Raw genomic sequence first — 24,662 nt, forward strand, 5'->3', positions numbered from 1 at the left:
GTTTGTTTTTGTTTTGATTTAAGACCAGTTGAGAAGTTTGAGCTGCTGGTACGAGTTACCTGATGCCGCACTTGCCGTCTCCATACACCCAATTGAATTGAATTGGTAGGCTACAGCTCTTCGATGAACCTACGAAGAACGGAGTATCCTTCTCCACTGGACTCGATCCTGGGCCAATCGCCCTGAACATTGAGCGCCCTCAGGTCCTCTTCAACTGCAAAAAGCTATCGTGTACGCAGGCTTTCACGAAGCCTGCGGCCTCTTACGGGTTTTATACTAAATATTATCTTCGCTTGACGTTCTTCCGGCATACGAACAACGTGTCCAGCCTACCGTAGTCTGCCGTGTTCTATAAGCTTAACAATATCCATCCCTTTATACACCTGGTACAATTCGTGATTCATGCGACGCCGCCAGATACCGTTCTCCTGTTTACCGCCGAGTATTGTCCGCAGCACTTTACACTCAAACACTCCGAAAGCTCTCCGATCAGCCTCCTTTAACGTCCATGTTTTATGGCCGTATAAAGCCACCGGAAGAATCAGAGTAAAATACAGCGCGAGTTTTATCTTCGTTTGCAGACTACGGGACTTAAGCTGGTTACGAAGTCCGTAATAAGCCCTATTTGCAGCTGCAATACGCCTTTTCACCTCGCGGGTAACATTATTATCGCATGTCACTAATGTTCCAAGATACACAAATTCTTCCACCACTTCAAATTTTTCACCATCCAGCACCATTTCACTACCTCCACCACTACTGAACCCACGCTGATTGCCAGCAACCATGTACTTCGTTTTGCTGGTATTGATCGTGAGTCCAATCCTCGCTGTCTCCCTCTTAAAAGGTACAAAAGCCTCTTCTACGGCACGGCGATCAATCCCAATAATATCGATATCGTCCGCAAATCCCAGGAGCATATGCGATCTTGTGATAATGGTACCGCTTCTTTGTACACCAGCTCTCCTAATCGCTCCCTCGAGTGCTATATTGAACAGTAGATTCGAGAGTACATCACCCTGCTTTAATCCATCTAAGGTAACAAATGACGTTGATATTTCATCCGCAACCCTTACACTTGATTTCGATCCGTCCAACGTTATACAAATCAGCCAGTTTCGCCGGAAAACCATGTTCTAGTATAATTTGCCATAATTCATTCCGTTTCACTGAATCGTACGCTGCCTTGAAATCAATAAACAGATGATGTGACTGTAAGTTATACTCCCAGAATTTATCAAGGATTTGTCTCAGGGTAAACATCTCATCCGTCGTATTCGCCGACGAAGGACTCTTCAAGCGGTTTCAATCTGTTGAACAGAATACGGGACATAATTTTGTACGCAGAAATAATGAGAGTTATTCCTCGGCAATTGGCGCACTCCAGAGCTTTATAAAGCTGCTTACTGCCGTGTTTGAGAAGTGTTACTCGTTCTGCCACAAAGGAAACATACAAGAAATAATTGCAAAAAAAAAAACCAACCAACCTTACGTTGGTGGTGATTTTTTCGCTCATTATAAAAATGAGAAAAACACATAAGATAGGTAAAAAAAGCACATTGGGGAAATACATTTTACAGGGAAGGGTCGTTTGGCCGAAATCCATCTGACTGAAAGTCATTTAGCCGGAGAAGGGTCATTTGGCCGAATGCCACTAGGCCGAAAGTTGTTTGGCTGAACAGACCATTAGGCCGAATGGGTCGTTTGGCCGAAAGGGTAATTTGGCCAAAAGGATCGTTTGGCCGAAAGGGTCATTTGGCCGAAAGGATCATTAGGCCGAATGATTCATTTGGTCGAAAGGGTCATTTGACCGAATAGTTCATTTGAAAAGTGGGAAATTACGAATGAGAAGTGAGACGTCGTCGAAGTGATAGATGAGGAGTGAGAAGTAAGACGTCTCTCTTCTCACTCTTTATTTTTCTTTTCTCACTGTAAAAAAGAGGAGCGGGAAGTGAGTAGTGAGACACTTTAAGTGAGATGTCTGTGAGACGTGAATCTTTCGGCCAAATGACCCTTTTGGCCAAATGACCCTTTCGGCCAAATGACCCTTTCGGTCAAATGACCCTTTCGGCCAAATGACCCTTTCGGCCAAACAACCCTCTCGGCCAAACGACCCTTTCTGCCAAACAACCCTTTCCGCCAAATCATCCTTTCGGCCAAATGACTTTCGGCCAGATAAGTTTCGGCCTAATGATTCGTTCGGCCTAGTGGCATTCGGCCAAATGGCCAAATAACCCTTTCCCGTAAAGCAGTTATTGGGTTTTGGCTGTCATATAGACTTCCAAAACATTTGGAATAATTCTTCTTCTATTTTAGACTTCCAAATTCTTAAAATGATTCATTATAAGCAACAGACGATGAAAATCATTATTTGTTTTCAGTATTATTTCTGAGTATAAAAGTAATGGAAAAATAGGTGACAGTCTAATAGAACTGCTATAGACTACGTGGCTTTGCCTATTAAGATCTCTATTTGGTCGTAATGATAAAAAGAGATAGTTTTAAATACCTAATATTCTAGCTTTAACTTTTATGGAAACTTTCAATACAAAACAATGGGACAGTATCGTCAAATGCTAATTGTTTCCATAAATCGGTTAAGGATAAATGCCCGTAAAATGAGTGAGATTTTGAAACGCATTTTGCTTATAAAAAAATGTATTTTGACCATAACTTCTGAGCCCATAGTCCGATATGACTCATTTCTGATAGGAAACAATGAAACAGGATTCCCAGTCCTATACAACTTGTTGTGAGTAAATAAGTTGAGACAATGAGTCCTAACAATTTTTTAAATGTATTTTACGAAAAAAAACTGCCTTCGGGCCTCCTATAAAAAGATTGTTTTTTTTTTTGTAAAAAATAGAATTTATAAAATTTAGAGTCCGATCAGCTCACGTTTTAATGGGAAACAAAGAGACAGGATACCCCGTCGAACGCAATTTGGTGCGAACAAATCAATTAATGGAAACAGTTTGAAAAATTGCCGAGTCTTTTACGCCTTTTTGTGTAAAAATGTATTTTGACCATAGTTTCTGATCCTATTAGTCCAGTTTTCAATATAAAGCAAATGGAAAGGAATCCTCGCCGAATGCAACTTGTTGCGAGCAGCTCGGCTAAGGATAAGTGGCAAAAAGAGGGGCTAGACTTTTTCATTCGTTTTTGTCTAAAGAAAATGTATTTTGGCCATAACTTCTTAGCCCATAGTCTGATCCAGCCGATTTTCAATAGGAAACAATCGGACAGGATTCTGCGTTGAACTTTTGCGCACATACACACATACACACGCAGACATCATCTCAATTCGTTGAGTTGAGTCGATCGGTATATAACACTATGGGTCTCCAAGCATCCTATAAAAAGTTTGTTTTTGGAGCGAACATAAAGCCTTTACGTATACTTTGTATAGGAGAAAGGCAAAACTTCTTACTGTGAAAAGTGATTAGTGTGAAGTAGTGCAAAGCGGGTAGCGACACGTATCACTACTCACTTCCCGTTTCTCACTTTTTACAGTGAAAATTAGTGCGAAGTTAGAAGTGAGACGTCTCACTACTCACTTCTCACTGTAAAAAGTGAGTATTTCGAAGTGAGAAGAGACGTCTCACTTGTCACTCCTCATTTTTTCATTTACATTACAGTGCGAAAAGAGGAATGAGGAGTGAGAATTGAGACGTCTCACTTCTCACTCCTCATTTTTCACTTCTTACTATAAAAAGAGAGTACTGCGGAGTGAGTAGTGAGATATCTCACCCCTCCTTTCGCGCTTCTCACTTTTTACAGCGAGAAGTGAGAAATGAATAGTGAGAAGTAAGACGTCTTACTACTCATTTCTAATTTCTCACTGCTCATTGTAAAAAGTGAGAAGTGTGAAGTTAGTAGTGAATTGTCACTTTTCTCACTCCGCACTATTCACTTTTCACAGTGAGAAGTAAAAGTGAGGAATGAGACATCTCACTTCTCACTTCTCACTCCTCATTTTTCACTTCTTACTATAAAAAGAGAGTAGTGCGGAGTGAGTAGTGAGATATCTCACTACTCCCTTCGCGCTTCTCACTTTTTACAGCGAGAAGTGAGAAATGAATAGTGAGAAGTAAGACGTCTCACTACTCATTTCTAATTTCTCACTGCTCATTGTAAAAAGTGAGAAGAGTGAAATTAGTAGTGAATTGTCTCTTTTCTTACTCCGCACTACTCACTCTTCACAGTGAGAAGTAAAAATTGAGGAGTGAGACATCTCACTTCTCAACTTCGCACTACTCACTTTTCACAGTGAGAAGTGAAGAATGAGACGTCTCACTTTTCACTTCGCACTACTCACTTTTCGTAATGAGAAATCAGATCAGACGTAACTGGTGACAACAACTTCATTGTTACTGAATCTGGTCATACATGAGTTGCACTGACCTATGTGAAACATGTGTGCTGCTAGGGTAAATAGTGAGAAGTGAGGCGTCTCACTTTTCGCACCTCAATTCAAACTTTTCAAATGATCTATTCGGCCAAATGACATATTCGGCCAAACGACTTTCGGCCAAATGGCATTCCGCTGATTAATATTCGGCCAACTGGCCCATCCCTTTTTTCCAATTTTTATTTTTTTTCCAATGACTCTGGAACGCAATAGCCGATCAATTTTTATTTTCATTAGACCCAATTCTGCGTCGATTGTAACTGATTATGATGCCACTCTGATACATTCAACGTACCGAAATTCCACCCCCTTGTCTTTTTGGGCAGCGACTGTAACTTCCTCCGGTTGTTTGCGTCTGTACCCAACCCATAAATTTCGGGGAAACCATTTCTTTAAATTTCGGGATGATCATAGTTTACGGTTTGGCTTAAAGTCCCCAACTGGTACATGGACAATGGTCAGCCGCTTCAAACGTAAACTCCAAAAAGGAAATAGAACCTTGGGCTGCTATTCTCTCTAATAAAGGTAAAGTAAATGGAGCAACCTGTCCCTTCCCTGTCAGCTTACGGCCAAATTGCGACCGGTGTTGGTTAACCGATTTTGCCTGAAGTTGCTCGTACGGTCGGCAACTCGGGGTGGTAGGGATAGATGTTGTTAGCCTAGAGGCTCCCTGGGATCTATTTTATTCCTTCAGGTACTAGAAGTACCAACGGCATTTTTGGTATCAAGACGCGATCCGAATAATATGTGGTCGGGGCTCTGCTAAATCGCACCAAACCCATATTGAAAATTAACCAATTGTAAACCAAAATTTTCTTCTACCAGTTCCAAATTAACGCAAACCGTATCGGATGTTCTTCAATCCACTAACTAAGGATGTACGCATGAATAGATATAAATGAATATCCATATTCGTTCCGGTTTCGTAAGGCCCCAACCATATATTATGAGGTTAATCCGTTTGTTAATTCTTCCACATCTACTTCTGCGTTCCATAGATCCCTTGAACGATCTGAAACACATAAGTGGAGATATAAAATGAACTTTTGTCCATAAATACCTTGCGAATTGAGCGCACATTATTTTTTTAACAAACATTATTTTTCCAAATCCGGGGAAAACTTTTTCCAGAACTATCAAGAAAATACAATTCGAAGCATTTTTTTTGTTTGAGAAATAAAGTGACCCTACCTGTTCCCTTATAAGTTCATACTAAAGGGATCAATTGGAATATTGAGCACATAACTCTGTAGTCTGTACTACCAGCCCTATTCTCCTCACAAATTCCGCAGTTCGCATTAGCACACTCCTATTAGTCATCGATTACCGTATCTGCACATCAAGTAAATTAATTTGCATACCAATTCATTCGTAAGCAGCTCACCATACCCATACAAAGCATGATTCCCGCGAAGATTGCAACAACACAGAGAATTAGTAAGCAAGTGTCTATCTTCAAACCGCGCCGCAACAAGTGCGTGAAAAATGTGTGTCTTACCATGCCGGCGAGAATCACCGAGCAAAAGGGAATCCAGCCAAAAACATTCTTATGATGTCAAGAAATTCCAACAACTCGAATCATCCAACGATAGTCGGAGCTATTCAAAGCAACAAACAAAACAGCCATAATAAATCTGCGGCCCTACATGTGCTGTCCGCTGCTTCCGCCAGTTCCGTTTCCCAGCCGCGGTTCACAGCGGCGGCAACGACGACGTCATTGTTCGCTGCGTCTCAATCTGGCACTAATAAACCAGCTATGCAAGAAGGGGTAGGGCAATTATCATCGCCGCCGTCGTCGTTGGCTTTGTTGCCGAAGCGAAACAAATACAGCGCGGATGAAGCGGGAAGTGACGGTGGAGACAAGTGGCGGAGGCGGCAGCAGCCTGGTAGTCTGTCTGATGGCATTGGCCACGGCAGTAGTGCAGTGCCACTTCTCGGGGGTGGTGATCGCGATCTGAACCATTCACCGACGGCGAAAGCGCTGAACCAAGGTTGGTGGAGTGCAAATATCTACGAGAATGTCGTAAATGAAAGCGCGGAATATCAACAACAGCAGCTAGGGTTTGGCGGTGGCGGCTACGGGAAGCTCAGAAAGTGTGAGGAGAATATCTACGAAAATATTTGCGAAGACTGCGGCCGGTTGTACAGTGCGGAAAAATGTGCATTTTGTGCCGTCGAGGACGAAGAAGACGCTGAGCGTGTGAAGAAAGTCTCCAACAAGTACAGTGCGAAGTTCCAGGAATTCTTCGGGAATTTCCGGATCAGGCCGGTTAGGTTTGGCGGTGCGGCCAGTGTGACCGGATCGGTGTCCATTCAGGGCAAACGGAAGCTGTGCAAAAGTGACATAGTGCATAACGTGAACGGTTTCGAAGATGTGTTCCGTACCAATAAATCTTTCGACCTTGGCGAAATCTGTCGTATGCGCGATGACGTCCGCTCGCAGGTGAGCGTCGATGAGGGGACTACAAATCCGGTAATTATGATTCATTGCTGCTTATGAGGAATTCGATCGGTTGATGTGATGTGGCTTAGGTAGGCGCCATACTTTGCTTAATTGCTTTTGTAAAACGTGGTCTGTTAAGATAGAAGTGGAATGAAATCATTCGTAAGATAGCATATCAGAGGTGATTCTGTCTTTTACTTTATATTATTTGTACATTCTCTTAGAAGAGTGATATATCATAGTACTCTAATCATAAATGCAATCTGACTAAATAGCACTTAATTTATATCTATTGATTACGATACAAAAAGTGTCATGAAGGGGCATACACACGGTTTGAGTTTAATCGATTAAGACCCTTAGCATCAGACCCGCTTTTTGTTTAGAAGAACGGGCATATTTATAGAACCTCTAAATAATACAGGATAATCAATATTTCCTTGCCTAGCTAAAAGTAGCCAATCATCACATCAACCAAATCAAACAAGTCTATTGCGTTTATCGCCGTAATGATCGACGCGTTATTTAATAATTCATACATTTCTGCTCTTTACTCTCGAAACGCAACAAAAAGCACACACCCGACCGCGCATTACACAAAAGTGACGAACAACTTACGTTGGAAATTGCCCGGTCAACGACCAGCGTTTCAACGGCACCGGTAGCAGACACTCCAGAAGCAGCCACGGAAAGGAAAGCCACGGTGCCACGATCCGCACCATTGATAGTGAGACGAAGTGTCAGTGAAAATTTGATCGATTTTTCCGAATCGCGAAAAAGTGAAACTGTTTATGAAAATTTGATCCCTCCGGCGTTGCGGAGTACCATCGATCGGCGACGACTTGTGCACGGGCTTGTTACACCTAATGATGATTATGACGGGGCCCGTAGTTTTGACACGTTTCCCGTGAATAACTGGATGATGTCATTGTTGGCTGAGGCCGAAGATTACAACGACGATACTGTGGCTTATCATGTGAAAAGCATTCCGTCCGCCACTTTCAACGATATTGGCGCTAACTATTATGGAAACGTTGAAGAGTATGCTGGGAACAGTGATTGCAACAGCCGTGATATAATCTATAGTGTTGAAGAGTTTCGCCAAAACGTTATAAATAATAAGAAGCGACGAACCGCAGAAGACGAGGAATATGAAAAGTTTGATCCGGTGGTGATAAGCTACTGTGACGCCGATTTCGAAAGCTATATTGAAGGGAACAAAGGTAAATGCGATAATCAAACATGATGCACCATGGGAAAGCAACATTAAGGAATGTATCACAACCAAATTTAGGAATATTTGAGGTAGATGTTTTAGTTCAAAGTCAAATCCATGGTTGAAGTTCGTAAGAAAAAACAACAAATGGATTTATTCAGTAAGCAAACTAAATTCTGATATGTCGAAAGCAAAGCAAAACATTTTACTAAGGGATGACGATTTTTCCATAGTATTATCATCTCATCTAAATTACATAAACAATAGAGAAAAATTAGAACCGCTTGAGAATAATGTATTTTTGAAATAAACATCCATTGGTTCTTAACGCAGTTTGACACGATATCCCAAGTAAAAATTATAGTTTTATAATGCTCTTGGAGATATCGATTTACTCCTCCAGTGTGGTCTGAAACCCATAACATATTCGTCGACGTTACTAAGGTATGCATATCCTAAGCATTAAGCAACATACCAAGGATTCTTTGACTTAAGTTGGACAATTTGTTGGGTGATTTTGCTTGTAACACCAAAGTTTCCCGCTAGATACTGGGACCTGAATGAAATTTGGAAATAGTTGTTGATAGTTGTTTAGCACTTCTATAAGCCAGCTTGCGACGCATAAAGCTTCAGTAATTATGAAATACGAGAAAGGCAAAAAGATGAAAAATTGCTATTTTTGATCAGTTAACAAGATATTATAATATTTCGCCGAAAACTGTTTCCCGGAATTCTTTTTCGCGGTTGAACATTTCGCGGAATAACATTTGGCGGTTTGTAACTTTTCGCGGTACGAAATATGGCGGTTTGTACCTTTCCGCCGAATGACTTTTGGCGGAATGTACCATTTCGCGGAATGCACCATTTCGCGGAATACTAATAATAATAGCTTAGTGTTCATTCAGCACTTCCATAATTATTACCTGCGAGGTTTCTAAGGCAAGTTACCTTTTTTTGCCTTCGTATAACACAAGATTAACACGTTAAAACGTTTATACCTAAAAAAGTAGAAAACAAATTCCTAGACCGGGCCAGAAGTTGAACACAGCCTCCTTCAGCGTAGTCTTGCTTGGCCGCCACGCATCTTCCCGCACGGCTAAAGAATGCCTCCCAGCATATGTAGAAGTAGATTTACAAATCCTTTATTATATCTGGCAGACGGGCCAGATATAATTAAGAGACTATCTCCTTTCTTTACTTTGTTACGGATAGACGTTATTATGAATAATCCTTTATTTCTTACTTTCGCATTATAGCGAGAAAACGTATTTAAAAAGGCACTACCTTATACCGGGCAGATTCGTTCTTTTAAAGAAGGTTTTATCAACTCCTTTCGCCTTATACCGGGCAGACGCATCTACTCAAAGAAGGCATTACCATCTCCTTTCGCCTTATACCGGGCTAATGCATCCATTTAAAGAAGGCGTTACTTCTTCCTTCGCCTTGTACCGAGCAGACGCGTTCTTTTAAATAAGGTTTTACCAACTCCTTTCGGCTTATACATAACAGACGCATCTACTTAAAGAAGGTATTACCAACTCCTTTAGCATTGTACCGAGCAGATGCATCCATTTAAAGAAGGCGTTACCCCTCCCTTCCCTATATACCAGGCGGAGGCGTTCTTTAAAAAAATACATTAGCAACTCACCTTACACCGGGCAGACGGATCCATTTCAAGGAGGCCTTGCCCGTCCCTTCGCTTAATAAAGGGCAGACGCGTTCTTTTAAAGAAGACATTATCAACTCCTTTCGCCTTATACCGGTCGGGTTTCGGGTTTGATTAAAAAAATATTCCACGTTCGGGTCGGGTCCGGGTTTGAAGAAAATTTACAAATCGGGTTCGGCTCGAGTTCGGGTTCGGAAAATTCGAAACCCGACCATCTCTAGGGCAGAAGCATCCATTCAAAGTAGGCATTATCTTTTCCCTTTGTTTTACACCGGGCAGATGGGGTCATTCAAAGAAAGCATTACCTTCGTCCATTATTTAAATCACAATCCAAAAGAATTTAACCCGGATTGCATGTACCTAGCAAAACATTTTACTAAGGGATGTCGATTTTTTCCATAAAAAAATGCATGTACCTAATTAAGCAGAAATCAGTAAATATTCCAATGATAATTATTCTAACTGAATTCCGCCAAATGACATTCCGCGAAATGATTTTCGGTAAAAAGGTACATTCCGCGAAATGTCGTTCGGAAAAAGGTGCATTCCGCGAAATGTGTTTCAAAGATTTGGCACAATCCGCGAAATGTAGTAACTTGCGACTTGGTAAAATCGGGGAAGGGTCGTTTGGCCGAATGCCACTAGGCCGAACAAACCATTAAGCCGAAACCTATCTGGCCTAAAGGGTCAATTGGCCGAAATTGTCATTTGGCCGAAAAGGTCGTTTAGCCGAAATGGTCGTTTGGCCGACCCAAGCAGCATACTTGTCATAAACGAATTACTGTGATCTATGTATGACGAAATCCAGTCATATATGAGTTGCTACAACTAAATCGTTCAAAATTGTGCCACTCGGGGAAAGGGTCATTTGGTCGAAAGGGCCATTTGGCCGAAAGGGTCATTTGGCCGGAAGGATCATCTAGTCAAAAAGGTCATTTGGCCGATAAAGACATTTGAAAAGTAAATATTAGGGATGAGAAGAGAGAGGTCTCAATTCTTATTTCTCATTTTTCACTTGTCACTTTTTACAACGAGAAGTAATTAACGAGTAATGAGAAGTGAGACGTCTCACTTCTCACTCCTCGTTTCTCACTTCTCAATGTTAAAAATGAGGAGCGCTTCTCAGTTTTTACAGTGAGAAGGGAGAAATGAGGAGTGTGAAGTGAAACGTCTCACTCCTCATTTATCACTTCTCGCTGTAAAAAGTGAGAAGCGCAAAGTGAGTAGTGAGATGTCTCACTAATGAGGAGTGAGAAGTAAGGGGTCTCACATTTCACTCATCATTCTGTACTAATCATTCCTTACTCTCACTGTGAAAAGTGAGTAGTGTGAAGTGGGTAGTGAGACGTCTCACTACTCACTTTACGCTTCTCACTTTTCACAATGAGAAGCGAGAAATGAGGAGTGAGAATTGAGACGTCTCTCTTCTCACTCCTAATTTCTCACTTTTCAAATCACCTATTTGGCCAAATGTCCTTTTGGCCAAATGACCCTTTCGGCCAAATGATTTTCGGCCTAGTGGCATTCGGCTTAATGGCATTCGGCCGAACGGTATTCGGCTAAACGGCCCCTCCCCGTCAAAATCATAATATTGCTATACAAGATCAATACAGTCCATGCTGTTCAATGGGTTGTTCTCTTCTCATGCTATGGCTATATACCGAGTGCTTAATTTCTACGAGGAAATGATTTAACCCTTGCTTACATTTTATCTATTCTATTTCAAATTAGGGCGATAATTGTTGGCTTAAGTGCGCACTAATCAGTTTCTATTTGATCATGTTTTTTTATTGTGCTTTTTTAACTTTTTGAGATTCATTTTCAGCTAGTTCTTAAACAAATACATCAGTAAGGCTTTCGATTTAAGACACTCTTACTATTTTTCATGAATTTTATTTTCAAGAAGGTTCATGTTATCTATTCGAAAAATCGTTTCCTTTCCCTAAAAAATGCTATAGATAAATTGTAAACAGAGCTGATCAGCTCGGGCCATATTGAAAACCTATATAAGTGCAGGCCCTCATCGACCATCTAGAATTTATCAACACCGATTCAATTTTATAAACCCACCCTAACATCTTTGGAAAAGAAAAGGAAGACATGATCACCGTACATGATGTTAAGTCAGTCGTCCTGAGGAGATGTCCATATAAATGTTTTGCAGCAGCACGCTGCCATTTAAAATCTGTCACGCCGCTGATCATTTTCCTCGAAGACTTTTTATAGATCTTTAACCATTTTGCGGTGTATCTGCGTGTGTGCAGATAGGACATTTGGAAAACACCTTAACTGTGAGGCAATCAAAACGTTTCATTAAACCAAACTTATTCAGTACACGTCCAAGATCTCCCAGAAAAGCATCTTAGTACATATGCAGGTCTTATAACAGGCAATAGCCCGAGTCGATATCACTTGAAGCTGCTAGGAAAGCTTCGATCAGAGGTGAGCCAGCCAAGGGCTGAAAGCCTCTTAAATAAAAACAATAATAATAAGGAAAGCTTCAAGATTATGTATGTCGTTTCTGTTGCATACATGTGGAGGATTCGGAACAGGTGTTCTGCATTGCGCGGCCGGCAATAAAATTAATCAGTTCAGTGCGTGATCTCTCTTGTTTCGGAGTGCATGTTTGTTCGTGTTTTGTATTGGACGTAGAACGATCGGAGACATATTTCGTCAGTAAGCAGAACGATCGGCTGGTATTCGAAATTTTGTTTTGCTTTGTGCGGTGAGCAAAACGATCAGCTGGTCATCGAAATTTTGTTCTGCTATGTGCGGGTGAGTAAATTAATTAGAAGTCAAAGTTTAGATCGCGTCCAGACATGTTTTCTTCTGTAAGCAGAACGATCGGCCGGTCATCACAATTTTGTTCTGCTTTGTGCGGTGAGCAGAACGATCTGCCGGTTAGCGAAATTTTGTTCTGCTTTGTGCGGCCTTTAATATAAAATTATTAGTTTCGTTTTCATCGATTAAACTACACGCTATACACGGCAAACCGTTTACCAAAACGAACCCTGCCACACTTCCTACCCCATATATCCAACATCCCAGTGATTTCTCGTGGAAGTGCAGATGACTCGTCGGCTTCTATCAAAGCGAGTATCTTGTCAACATTTTCCTACCCATTCCTTAATTGACCTGCATTCGGACACGGCCGGCGCAGGTATTGCTTATTTTTGGGTCACCAGTTCTTACACATTGAAGATGATGTTAATACCAAACTTCATCTATTGGTTCTCTGTGTAATTATGATTTCAGTTTTTTCAACAAGGGCCTGATTCAACCCTCAGAAGTTTGAAGATAAAATCTCAATACGGTAGTACGATTCATCAGATTTATAATACCGAATTGGGAAATCGTGGCCAGTCAGCTGAATGCTCTGCATAGCAATAACGCGTCAACTTGACAACTTGACGATATCAAATGGGTCATATATTACAATAGATCTAACAAATGGTCGCAGTGATTAAAATACCCAAGAAGGTAAAAAGCCTTTAAGGACGCTTGGCCGAATTGATCATTTGGCGAAAAATGCCGTTTGGACGGAATGGCTATTTGGCAGAAGGGCTATTTAGCCGAGTGCGTCAACAATTTTTGGCCTTATGACCCGTTCAGCATATGATATTTTTAGCCTAAAACCCATTCGGCCAAACGACTTTTTCGGCCATATGACCTGTTCGGCTAAACGTCATTTTTGCTAAACGACCATTTCGATCAAACGGCATTTTCAGCCAAATCATCTGTAACGTATTTAACTTTCGACCGTATGTAGCTTTCGGTTCGGCCGAAAACCATTTGGACGAAGGTTGTTACTATGTATAAGTCAAGAAGAAGGAATTCGTCACAAAGCCGAAGGCCATATCTAGTCATTCGGAGAAATAGGTCACTTGATCAAAAACACTGATAGTGTCATTTGGTCGAAATAGATTGGTCATTTGGCCGGAAAATTCGTTTGGCCCAATAAATCCTTTCGCCAAAATTCTGAACAATTTCCCTTTGAAGTGCAAACAATTTCTTGTTGAATCTCACATTGTCAACTATTTCCCGCGAAAACTCCGAAAAGTTTTATATGGAAAATCGACGGCTAAAATGGTTTTCGGCGTGCCGCTGACCAAAATCATGACAAACGCCGCCGCTGACGATTTTGTTTTTGGCGCACAACTCCAATCACAGACGTGATCCATATAGGATAACTGCTCAAACTACAGCCGGGAATTCAAACGTGATAAAATTATAATTACCTTTGATGTAATTCGGCAAAACAACAACTGGGGAAAGCATTTCTTCTAGCAGGATTTCCCAAGGTAGCTGCTGCATCGTTCTGGAATTCAGAAAGGTAGCGACGACGCATTAGGTGTACATGGGCCCTCATTAGCTTCAGTCTTACGTTCGTTCCCCGGGATATGATGTAGTGCACGAAATCTTTCCTTTGATTACCCGACCGGAGGCCTGGAGACGTCAATTTGTGTGTGTTCTTATTTGAATTGGAGCGGAATACCGTAAGGGGTGTATGCAAGTTTTCCAACGTAGTTGAGACTTTCTTATTACCTAGCTTTTGAGACCCCACTTGAGGGAGTTGTTGTTGTAGATATAATTTTCGGGCCGATTGAAGTATTCATCAACGATGACGAAATAGTAGCCACTTGGACGATTTGATGATTCGTTGACCAATCGTAAAAGACTTGGAGTCTTTTTCTCAAAGCAAAATATCTTTTGACGTCCTACCTATTTGTGATTTCGTATTCCATGTCGCTTGTTCTTGGGCGGCCAACAGGCAGCCTCTCTGCACACCGGCCGCACCAATGCTTCTTCGACTGCTCTGCGATCTTCACCAATGATGTTTATGTCACCCCCAAAACCAAGAGCATGTAAGACTTGTTGATGATAGTTCCGATTCTTTGCACATCAGATCTTCGTATTGTATCCAAAGCTATGTTGAATAGCAGATTCGAGATCGCATCGCCCTGCTTCAATCCATTTAACGTCACGAACAAATCGGATGTCTCACCATATATTCTGACGCTCGTTGCACAAATCAACCTAATCAGCTTCGCCGGAAAGTCATGTTCTAGCATTATATGCCACAGCTCCATTTCACTGAGGTTGTGAGGTTGCTAGGCCTGTTTAGCATGTTTGCACCTGTAAATCATGAAACTAACATGATGATAATTTTGTGTACAGAAAATTGCCTAGACCGGATCGGGAATCGATCCCAGCACTCTTCAGCACGATCTTGCATTGTGGGCGCGCATATCACCGTATGTAACGGTCTACGAAATGATTGACGACCAATAAAATAAAAAGATGGGCCGTAGTGGGTAATCAACAGTCGGAGAGTTGAATTGCCTTGATGAGCAGCTCACAGACAGACTTCTGGCGAATTGTTATGACACCAGCTCTCCGTGGGTGCGTGTGCACGCCGCGGAGGTCTGACCAGAAGAGGGCGAGTCATGGCTAGCTGCGCACTGATCGACACGCTGATGGTAACTTACTCAAACCCCACATTTCCCTTCTTCTCTCATTAAAAAAAATAAAAAAAAATCCTCTAGCATAGAACGCAATGATTTTTTTAAAGTTATTTACGCGAGACAAAGATGAACATATTGCTTTTGAGAAGCCGATAATTTCCTTTGAAAACTGAACTCCAAAATAAACTTATCTAATCATCGTGGTTTTCAATCGCAGAACAACGAAATGCAAGTCAATATTGTAGGGTGCTGTCAATGCGATACATCGCGCGGCTTTTGTAATGTTTCCAAAAGCGCATTTGCACAAGATTCCACGCGGCGTTTCCCACTCGAAAGGAACAACCGTACCCTAGGAAACGCCGCAATGGTATCTCCCCATAAGAATCGAGTATACGGGCAGCAAAAAGTGCGGTGCATCGTTTCCTCTGGGGAGCGCCGCGTGTACTTTTGGGCAAATGCGTTATTACACAGAAATAAATAATGAAAAGTAAACAGCGCGTAAAACTTGAAATGCGGAAATTTACACTATTCTACGCGGAAATGGACCTCTTCCTAACAAGTTTGCTCACAACTTGCAAGCAATATTGACGATTCACGTCAAATATTGTATACATTTAGCCTAAATCACGCGTGGAATTAAGCTAATAATGACGTTCCATTTATGTGCATCATCTTTAGCGTAAATTTCAGTGGATTTTTCTATCTGTGTAGGTTGTATCGTTTAAATGTTAAGGTGATTATACAATCAAGCCATGTGGTGAATTTTAAATTCACCACACGGTTTTCTACTCCTATTATCAAAAGTTCAAATCTAGCGTAATAATTTTCGTACAATGCTGAAATTAAAGTCGATTGTTTAGCATAAGTAAGCAAACGATCTACGAATGTTTCATCGCCATGGGCTGTGTGGTTCTCCCAATTCGTGCTCTTGAAAAATCACAAGAAAAAGCACGTGGTTTCCAATATGGCCGATTTGTGGCTTTGTTGTATAACCACCTTAAACTAAATTGGTACCTACACAGAAAAAAAATAATGAAAAGTAAACGGCGCGTAAAACTTGAGATGCGGAAGTTTACACTATTCGACGCGGAAATGGTCATCTTCCTAACAAGTTTGCTTCCAACTTGCATGCAATATTGACAATTCACGTCTAATATTGTATACATTTAGGCTATATCACTCGTGGGATTACGCTTGTAATTGGCGATTTGGCGTTGCAAGAAAAAAAAAGAAGCAGAATGTCGCGCATTCGAAAAATTAGCACGAGAAAGGATAGGAAGAACATTTTGAAAGACTTCTCAAAAATTCTAGAAGCAATTTATTTAAAAACGGTTATCAGTACGGGGTTTTTTTGAATCAAAAATTTTATCAATCAATTTCATCATTTTTTGACCCATCCTTCGGAAGTGTCTATAATTTCACTTTGTATGCGTTACGCAGGTGTGTTACGTATTAATCTATCAAGAAATCTCGTGAATTATTAAATAAAATGTATGGTATTTGAAACAAATTCGCTTTGACATTGAAAATATAATTATAACAAATGATATGATATAGAATTATGTCTATTTTTCTCATTTGTTTCAAAGAAACAAATGATTTTAATTGGGGAACATATAGAGCCATGTGCAAAAAAATCTTCTAAGAAAAGCAAAAACGTAAAAATTGAAAGTGATTTCAAAAATTTCTTCAGTGGAAGCTAGATAGCAAATGTGAGCATGTTTTGAGACGCTAATAGATCACTTATATGCATTTTTGTGTGCGTATGTGTGCAAATTCTGAAATTTACTACCATAAAAATCTCGCTCATTTTTAAGGTATTGAACAAGTTTAGTTTTATCAAATTAGGCATCCATAAGGCGAAACAAATGTTATTATTGAACGCTATTGAGTTTCGCTCAGATCAATGACTGATTTAGTTAGTTCTGGATTAATTAATATCGAGGTCTCTGGAAATTACGAGGACACTATATAAAACCAGCGTTACGATAGTTACTAACCATGTCACAATAGTTATTCAATCCGACGAGCGCCTTATAGATAGGCAGCATGAAGTACAGTACGTTATCATTCGTTGAGATGTCACTCAACCCATGACATCTGCCCTTGGGTAGGCAATTATTTTGTCACTTTCACGGTACATCGCCGTGGGAAGCTGAGTAGTTTTATCTCGTTTTAAATACTGGAGTCTGGAAAAAAATTCCTTATAACTAAGGAAGGGTCAAAATCTCACTGTAGGTGGATTAATCTGTTTTTCAAAAACACATTAGCACATTAACAAATTGAATTCAACTCACCTGTGGCCCCAAATTGGCCGGAGCGAATTGTTATGACAGCAACTCTCCGTGGGTGCGTGTGCACGCCGCGGAGGTCTGACCAGAAGAGGCCGAGTCATGGCTAGCTGCGCACTGACCGACACGCTGCTGAGGTGTTAATGTATAATCACACGCTGATGGTAACTTACTCAAACCCCACAGGGGTCTAGTTCCATGGGCTGTAGTTTTTAGACAAGTTTTTCAGAGGGCTCTTGATTGCTTCATCTTCTTGATTACGAACTCGAGAGAGCAGTCAATTGTACTACAGTGAACTCTCCCTTACTCGATATTGAAGGGACCATCGAGTTAGGGAGGTATCGAGATAGGGGACACATTTATATTTGGCCGAATGTCGTTTAGCCGAACAGTTAAAATGTGTTTTTTTATTAAGTGAAGTGAGAAGAGAGATGTTCGAGGTGAATGTTGAACAGTGAGAACTGAAAAGTGAGAAATGAGATTTTTTAAATGAGTACAGAGTAGTGAGAAGTGGGTACTGAGAAACGGAAGTAAGAATTGAGTAGTGAGATGTGTGCAGTAACATGAGAGTAGTGGAAAGTGAAAAATGAGAAGTGAGAAGAAAGTGGTGAGAAGTGAGTTGTGATAGTTGCGAAGTGACAAGAAGAATGTGAGTAGTGAGAAAAACAGAAGAAATGGGTGAGAAGGAGAGAGGATAATTATGAGATGAGAAGCGAGATGTTAAGTAGTGAGAAGTGAGTGGAGAGATATAAGACAGAAGAAGGAAGAGAAAAGAAAGAAGGAAACAGAAATAATATCGTTTTCCACTTCTTGTTCCTCGGTCCTCACTTCTCACTTCTCAAAACTTACTTCTCACTCCTAATTTCTCACTTTTCACTTCTCACTACTTACTTCTGACTTCTCTCTTCGCACATTTTGCTTCTCATCTCCCTTTTCCCACTACTCACGTCTGACTTTGCACTTCTCACTATTAATTTCTCACCTGTTACTTTGCACATCTAATTTCTGTCAACTCATTTTTCACTTCTTACTTCTCACTTGTAACTCACTTCTGATTTCTCATTTCTCACTCATCGCTTTTCACTTCTATCTTTTCACGTCTCACTTTTCCCTTCTTACTTTTCATTACTCACTATTCGCTTCGATCTTCGTACTTTTAACTTCTCACTTCTCACCTCTCATTTCTCACTTCCCACTACTCACCTCTCACTTCTTACTTCTCATTTCTCACTTTACACTTCTCGCTTCGAATTTCTCACTTCTCACTTTTTACTTTTCATTTCTCACTTCTCACTTCGCACAACTCACTTTTGACTTCGCACATATAATTACTCCTTTTTTTACTTTTCACTTCTCACATGCAACTTCTTATATCTTACTTCTGACTTTCCATTTCTCACTTATCATATTTCACTTCTAACTTCTAACTTTTTATTTCTCACTTCTCGCACTCCAAATTTCTCACTTTTCACTTTCTATTTTTCACTTCCCACTACTTATTTCTTAATTCTTACTTCAAACTTCTCACTTCTCATTTCCCACTTCTCATTTCTCACTTCTCACTTTCCATCTCTCACTTTTAATTTCTCACTTCTAACTTCTCCTCTCTCACTTCTTGCTTATCACTTTTCACTTCTAACTACGTCGTGCATGTACCGTGGAGAACCAAATTTCGGACACACTCAAACTTCGGACGCTTCAATTCGTATGGGAAATTTTCTGAAATATTTCATCGAAATGTTTCGTCAAGGTGGGAAGGAAGGACTAATACTTTTAGCTTGTTTTAGCATAGTTACATTCTAATAAGACATGTTAAAACAATGCAACGAAATAATTAAAAGACAGTCTGTGCTGTGCAGTGATAATTGTTTTCAATTATTCTTCCCGGCACTGTGTAATCAGGTGTCCGAAGTTTGAATCTTTGTGTCCGAAATATGAATCTAACCCCACCGGTGTCCGAGGTTTGAATCAAACAGAAGTCGAACATTTTCATAATTTGCAAATAATCTTCGCAATATCTTGCACATATTAAATACGTAGTTCAAAGATGAATACTTTACTTTATGATTGCAATGGTGGTTTAAACAGTGTGATTAATAATGTGAGTAAACAGGATGATTATATATCAGAAAGTGCTTAAGCGTCCGAAGTTTGAGTTTGCACGGTACTGTTTCTGACAACATCGAGTTAGAGAGGTGAAAATGCTTTGAAAAATTACTTCGACTTAGGGAATATTGAGTAAGGGAGATATCGACTTACGGAGGGAGCGCAATATGCTAAATTCAAGGGACTATGAATTTCATCGAGTTAGAGAAAATATCGAGTTATAGAATATCGAGTTAGGGAGAGTTCACTGTACAACAGGCCATGGTGGGTGCTGACCGATCGCAAGTAGGAACCTCCTATAAGAACTGCTCTATAAAATAGTAGATACTGCAACAATGACGAGAAAATATGTGAGCAAAACTTGGTATATCTGAATGTTTTGCAGGAATATTCATCAAAAAGACTGCTATTAATTTGATGACTAAACATTACCATAGGGAGCATCCATAAATTACGTAACGCTTATAGGTGGTGAGGGTTTGGCCGAAGTGTGACAATCCATACAACATTTTTGGATGCTTCATACAAAAAGCGTGTCACAGGGGGAGGGGGATTTGAAAATGGCAATTTTTTGCGTTACGTAATCAATAGATCTTCCAATAATAATAAATAACAGACCTTCTATCGAAAGCTCATTTTCGAGTCATCCTATATAGCTTGCAAATACATTAATCTTACGAGAAACATGTACAAACATGTTCAAGATAGAAAACAGAAAACGAACCTGAGATTGAATCAATTTCTCCTAACATTCATTTACAAACATTGCACCAATAAATTTAAGGTTGATTGGTGGCAATAAAATATTAAAATCGATTTACTTCAACGATGAACGTCGTAAGTATTCGCAATTCATTTGATGTTTGGAAATGCGATCAAATAAGCCTCTAACATGAGTCCTTTTTAGATTTAGATTTTTCACAAGCATCTTTCTTGTTATTAATCAATTTCCTCATATGGACTATGTTCTGTTTTAAATACAATCTATGATAACAAAAAATATCACACTTCTATGTCTAAAGAACGATTAGTAACTTATTCATATATAACTTTTTTTTTTCGATACATTCCTTGATTTGTTTCCTTTCTCTACGGTGCATTAAATACAATTTATTTTCAACATTCAAATTCCTAACGCTGAACGTGATCTAGCAGATGATGATCGGTCGGATGGCACGTTAACGCCGTGCAGTTCCGCTCCGGGGGACAAGTCCGAGTTCGTTGCTGGACTGCTGAATATTTTCGATGCAGCACTAAATCGGGAAAAGGAAGACCCACGTCAAAACAACGCAGTTGATACAAATGGCCATGCAAATGACGTGATAAAACCATATCGAGCCCAGGTAAACGAGCCAGATAGCGACTGTGGCTCTCGGTTATCGCACAGCAAACAACTCGAGCGATCCAAACCCAGTGGAAAGCACATACTGGTGCAAAAACATTTACTCGCTGTTAGTTTGTGCCGTGTAGTGATAACATTCGAACGTCGGCTTAAAGCATTCTTATTTGTAGTCACGCTCGGGGAAGCAGTACGTACGCGAAAGTTGGTGCTTAATAGACGTAGAACGTATCTCAGCATAATGACCAACGAGGTTCACAATTCGACGAGTGCGTTGCGCGAGTCTGTTGAAATAGATAAATATTTCCAATTCCTGGACAATAATCGTGATATGGTTAATCTGATGGCAATAAATCGCCGTCGGAGGCGCAGAGGTGAGCCAATACATCCAGAGCTCCAGAGCAATTCGTCGAACGAGATCAGCTGCAGCAGTTCCACCAGTGGGGTTTTGTCGGATTGCGGTACGTCACTGGACGAGAACATCTACCAGCAGATATGGACGTGCAAAACCGAAGGCACCGAACCTGTTTATGAATCTCCCCAGGAAAATATTTATGAATCAATCCGAATAGAACCCGCACGAGATGAGCACGAGTGGGAAGTGGTCGATGACTTTGCCTTCTCCAAGTCCTCTCGCCGCACATTGTGTCAGCAGCCTCCTCCGGTGCCGAATCGCAACATTCGTCATCCCTTGGACCGATACCGAAACGTTTGCATACTCCACAGTCCAGCCGAGCCAAATATTAATAGGATAGTGTACAATTATCGACGTGATTACATTTTTGACTACCGCAAAGGTGATTCAGAGAGCTCAAGTGCGTCATCTTGCATCGATGACGACGAAGAACTTGATTGCTGCGAAAGTTGTGCGGAGTCGGATGACTATGAGGAGAACGACGCAATCAAGGAACAAGAGCACAATTCCGGCAGTAGAAGAATCTCTCAGTCACGTGGAATCCCGGAGAAGCTCAGCTGCTATTCCATTCCAGACTGTGTCCAATATTGGAAGTTTATGCTTCTCAATGTCGACTACAACGATGATGAGGAGGACGTGGTGAGTGGAAAAAAAGAAACTAAAACACAGATAACGCTAATCGCACCTCGTTTGATACTAACATGCATGGGACGCTCAATAGATTAGGTGTTGTGCTATGTCAAATTCCAATGCGTGAATGATGCCCTTCAACTGTGTTGTTTATCTTTGGTTGCATTACAGTGCCGAAAAGTAATTGGTAGTTTTGTTCTAACTCCTACGATCAGTTGTAAGGGAAAAAGAATTTAAAAGCCGTGCCTTCTTGGCGAACATAAGCTTGGCGAACATATATTTGGTTCACCAATATGTATTTGAAGTCAAAAATACAATGAGGCTCAGTTTGCGCTCTGCTTAATTACAAAACTGATGAACATTTGTTATAACTCCAGCTTCAGAAGCATCGAGATACGATTTTGTGTCCCCTCTCACGCTGATTTGTATACCGAGTAATGGCACTGTCTCAAAATCTTGGACACCCTCCCCTAAAACTGCGAACGTCATTTTTGAACGGTTCCTAACCAATATTTATCACCGTTACTGTCTGCAATCTAAAAATAAAAAGTTTTATTTATTATTTCGTGTTGTGAACATTATACTAGAGTGTCAGCCTCATGATATACAAATGCAAAATGATAACTTGACTTACACTAAGTTATTGTCCCAGTTGGGGGATGTAGTGCCAACGCAGAAGATTGAATTTTTTTTTCACAATATGCTCATTGCTCACCCTTGAATTATTATATTCCAGAGTCTAGGACAATTGATTGCGATGGCTAATATATTTCTATTATTGAAATATGATTTAAATTCGAAATGTATTTTAAACCCCTTTACCAGAAATATAAATCAAATAAGTGATGTGATACCACACACTCATTTGCAGGATATTTGATAAACTTTGGCGTGTCTCTACCCCAATTATAAATCGAACATTCTTTCATATCATTTCGGGTGTTCTCGGCATATGTATTTAACAAACTAAACCTTGGAAGTATCTGTTTTTCAGTTAACACAATTTAGATGTTAGAACATTGCTGCAAGAATTGATCTCCTGTTTAGACCTAACTTTGTCATTTTATTTAACATAACGAAATCTATGATTTTATTTTCTGCCACTAACATAAAAAATTAACAAGCCTAATATTATTCTTAAACTAATTAATCTCTTATTGTCAATTGCAGATTATGACCGAGAAGACGCTTGCCGTTATTGGAGAAAATATCGATAAAACTGTTTTTCCAAACATTCCACAACAGACTAGTCAAATAACCAACCAAAAACAACCTCAATCACCATCAGCTGTCCCCTCGCAGAGACACATATTTTCAGGATCAACTGCGGTGAAGTAAGATACATACCGTTGTAATAGCAAACAATCTCCAAATATTCATTCAATTTCCAGTAAAACGCAAATTCCAGTATCCGATAGCTGTGCTGGAAAGTACACCAAAAGTGTCGAAAACCTCACCGATGCATCCGTCCCGCAGGAAAAGGAAAAATCTCCCGTCCTCAAGCAGGAGCGGATGCGCGATAAACTGATGAAAAATCTTCAACTCAGCTCCTCCCGCAGTGCTGAAGATGGGCCGGTTTTCGGTGTCGAGCTGAGCCAGGTGAGGCAGGACAACGTCCACCACGTGCCCCGGTTTGTGGTAGAATGTGTGGAAATTCTCAAACAGCCGGAAAACATCGAAACCAGTGGGTTGTACCGAGCGTCGGGCAATAAGAATTCCATCGAGAGCATCAAGAAGAAGATGAACGAGAAACGGTCGAAGAAGTACGAGTTTCTCAAAAAGCAGGACGTCCATTCGCTGACCGGTTCGTTGAAGTTGTTCTTCCGTGAGCTCAAATCGCCGTTGATTCCCAAAGATGTGTACGAGTCATGTGTTCAGCATACCAAAGGTGAGGACCGAGTAAACTGGTGGTGTTGTTGATTTTCTAACGCTGTATTCTCAACGATTCCAGATGAAGTCAGAACTGAAGTTAAAACAATCGAACAAATTAGGTCGAGTATAGGAAAAATGGAAACCGTCAATAGGAAAACCCTAAGTTATCTCATTGGACACTTACAATGGTGAGTTTTGTGAACTACTTACTATACAAATTCCGCAAAAAAACTTTAATGTTGGGCTTTCGGTTTAGGAAGAATATCATACCACGGTTTTCTAGTTTTCGGTTTTTAATCATTTTGTTAATAATTGATTAGGAATTGTTTCCTTCCTAGCGTAAATCATTAACTAAAGTTTGCATTCAAAAATGGATTTTTTTCGGATAGTGATGAGAAAAGCTAAGAGAGATAATTGCTTTTGATAAATTTCCCTGTTTTGGGCGGTTGCACCGACCTCCCGGCCAAGTGCTGGCATCGATGTAGCCACTTTTCCTTCGGTCTTCCTTTTCAACTACCTTTGGAACTTGTTGTCACTCAGGGTCGTCGGTTGTTCAGAACCGGGCTTTCTTTCGATGCTCTGATTGTTGTCTAATAGTGCCAAGATGATGTAGATGCCGGAACGGGCGTATTTGGCGTCCACAAAGTGCATGTTCGTTTTTGACGCGGCCGTTCTTTGAGTTCGACCGATAGAGTTGTCAAATTTTGTCTGCTGACTCATGTGTTACTATGATTGATACTGCATTGGTATAGCAAATCAACTTTTCGCGGCACTGACAGTGAGGGAACAAAAGTTATTTCTCATCATT

General features: G+C 40.5%; 1 protein-coding gene across 3 annotated transcripts in view; it reads left to right on the forward strand.

Annotated features, from left to right (window-relative positions):
* Window positions 1–24,662, forward strand: part of LOC134205564 (uncharacterized) — a 59,233-nt gene that overhangs the window by 22,770 nt on the left and 11,801 nt on the right. The window contains exons 2-7 of one of the 3 annotated variants that reach the window (XM_062680899.1): window positions 5,788–6,884; window positions 7,429–8,077; window positions 20,751–21,991; window positions 23,153–23,316; window positions 23,374–23,870; window positions 23,934–24,042. In XM_062680899.1, coding sequence (XP_062536883.1) covers window positions 5,961–6,884; window positions 7,429–8,077; window positions 20,751–21,991; window positions 23,153–23,316; window positions 23,374–23,870; window positions 23,934–24,042 — 3,584 coding nt within the window. In that variant the 5' untranslated portion in view covers window positions 5,788–5,960. The remainder of the gene's footprint in view (window positions 1–5,787; window positions 6,885–7,428; window positions 8,078–20,750; window positions 21,992–23,152; window positions 23,317–23,373; window positions 23,871–23,933; window positions 24,043–24,662) is intronic. The other 2 variants (XM_062680898.1, XM_062680900.1) reach the window with 2 other exon arrangements.

Source organism: Armigeres subalbatus, chromosome 1, assembly GCF_024139115.2.
Source record: "Armigeres subalbatus isolate Guangzhou_Male chromosome 1, GZ_Asu_2, whole genome shotgun sequence".
NCBI classification, from domain to species: domain Eukaryota; kingdom Metazoa; phylum Arthropoda; class Insecta; order Diptera; family Culicidae; genus Armigeres; species Armigeres subalbatus.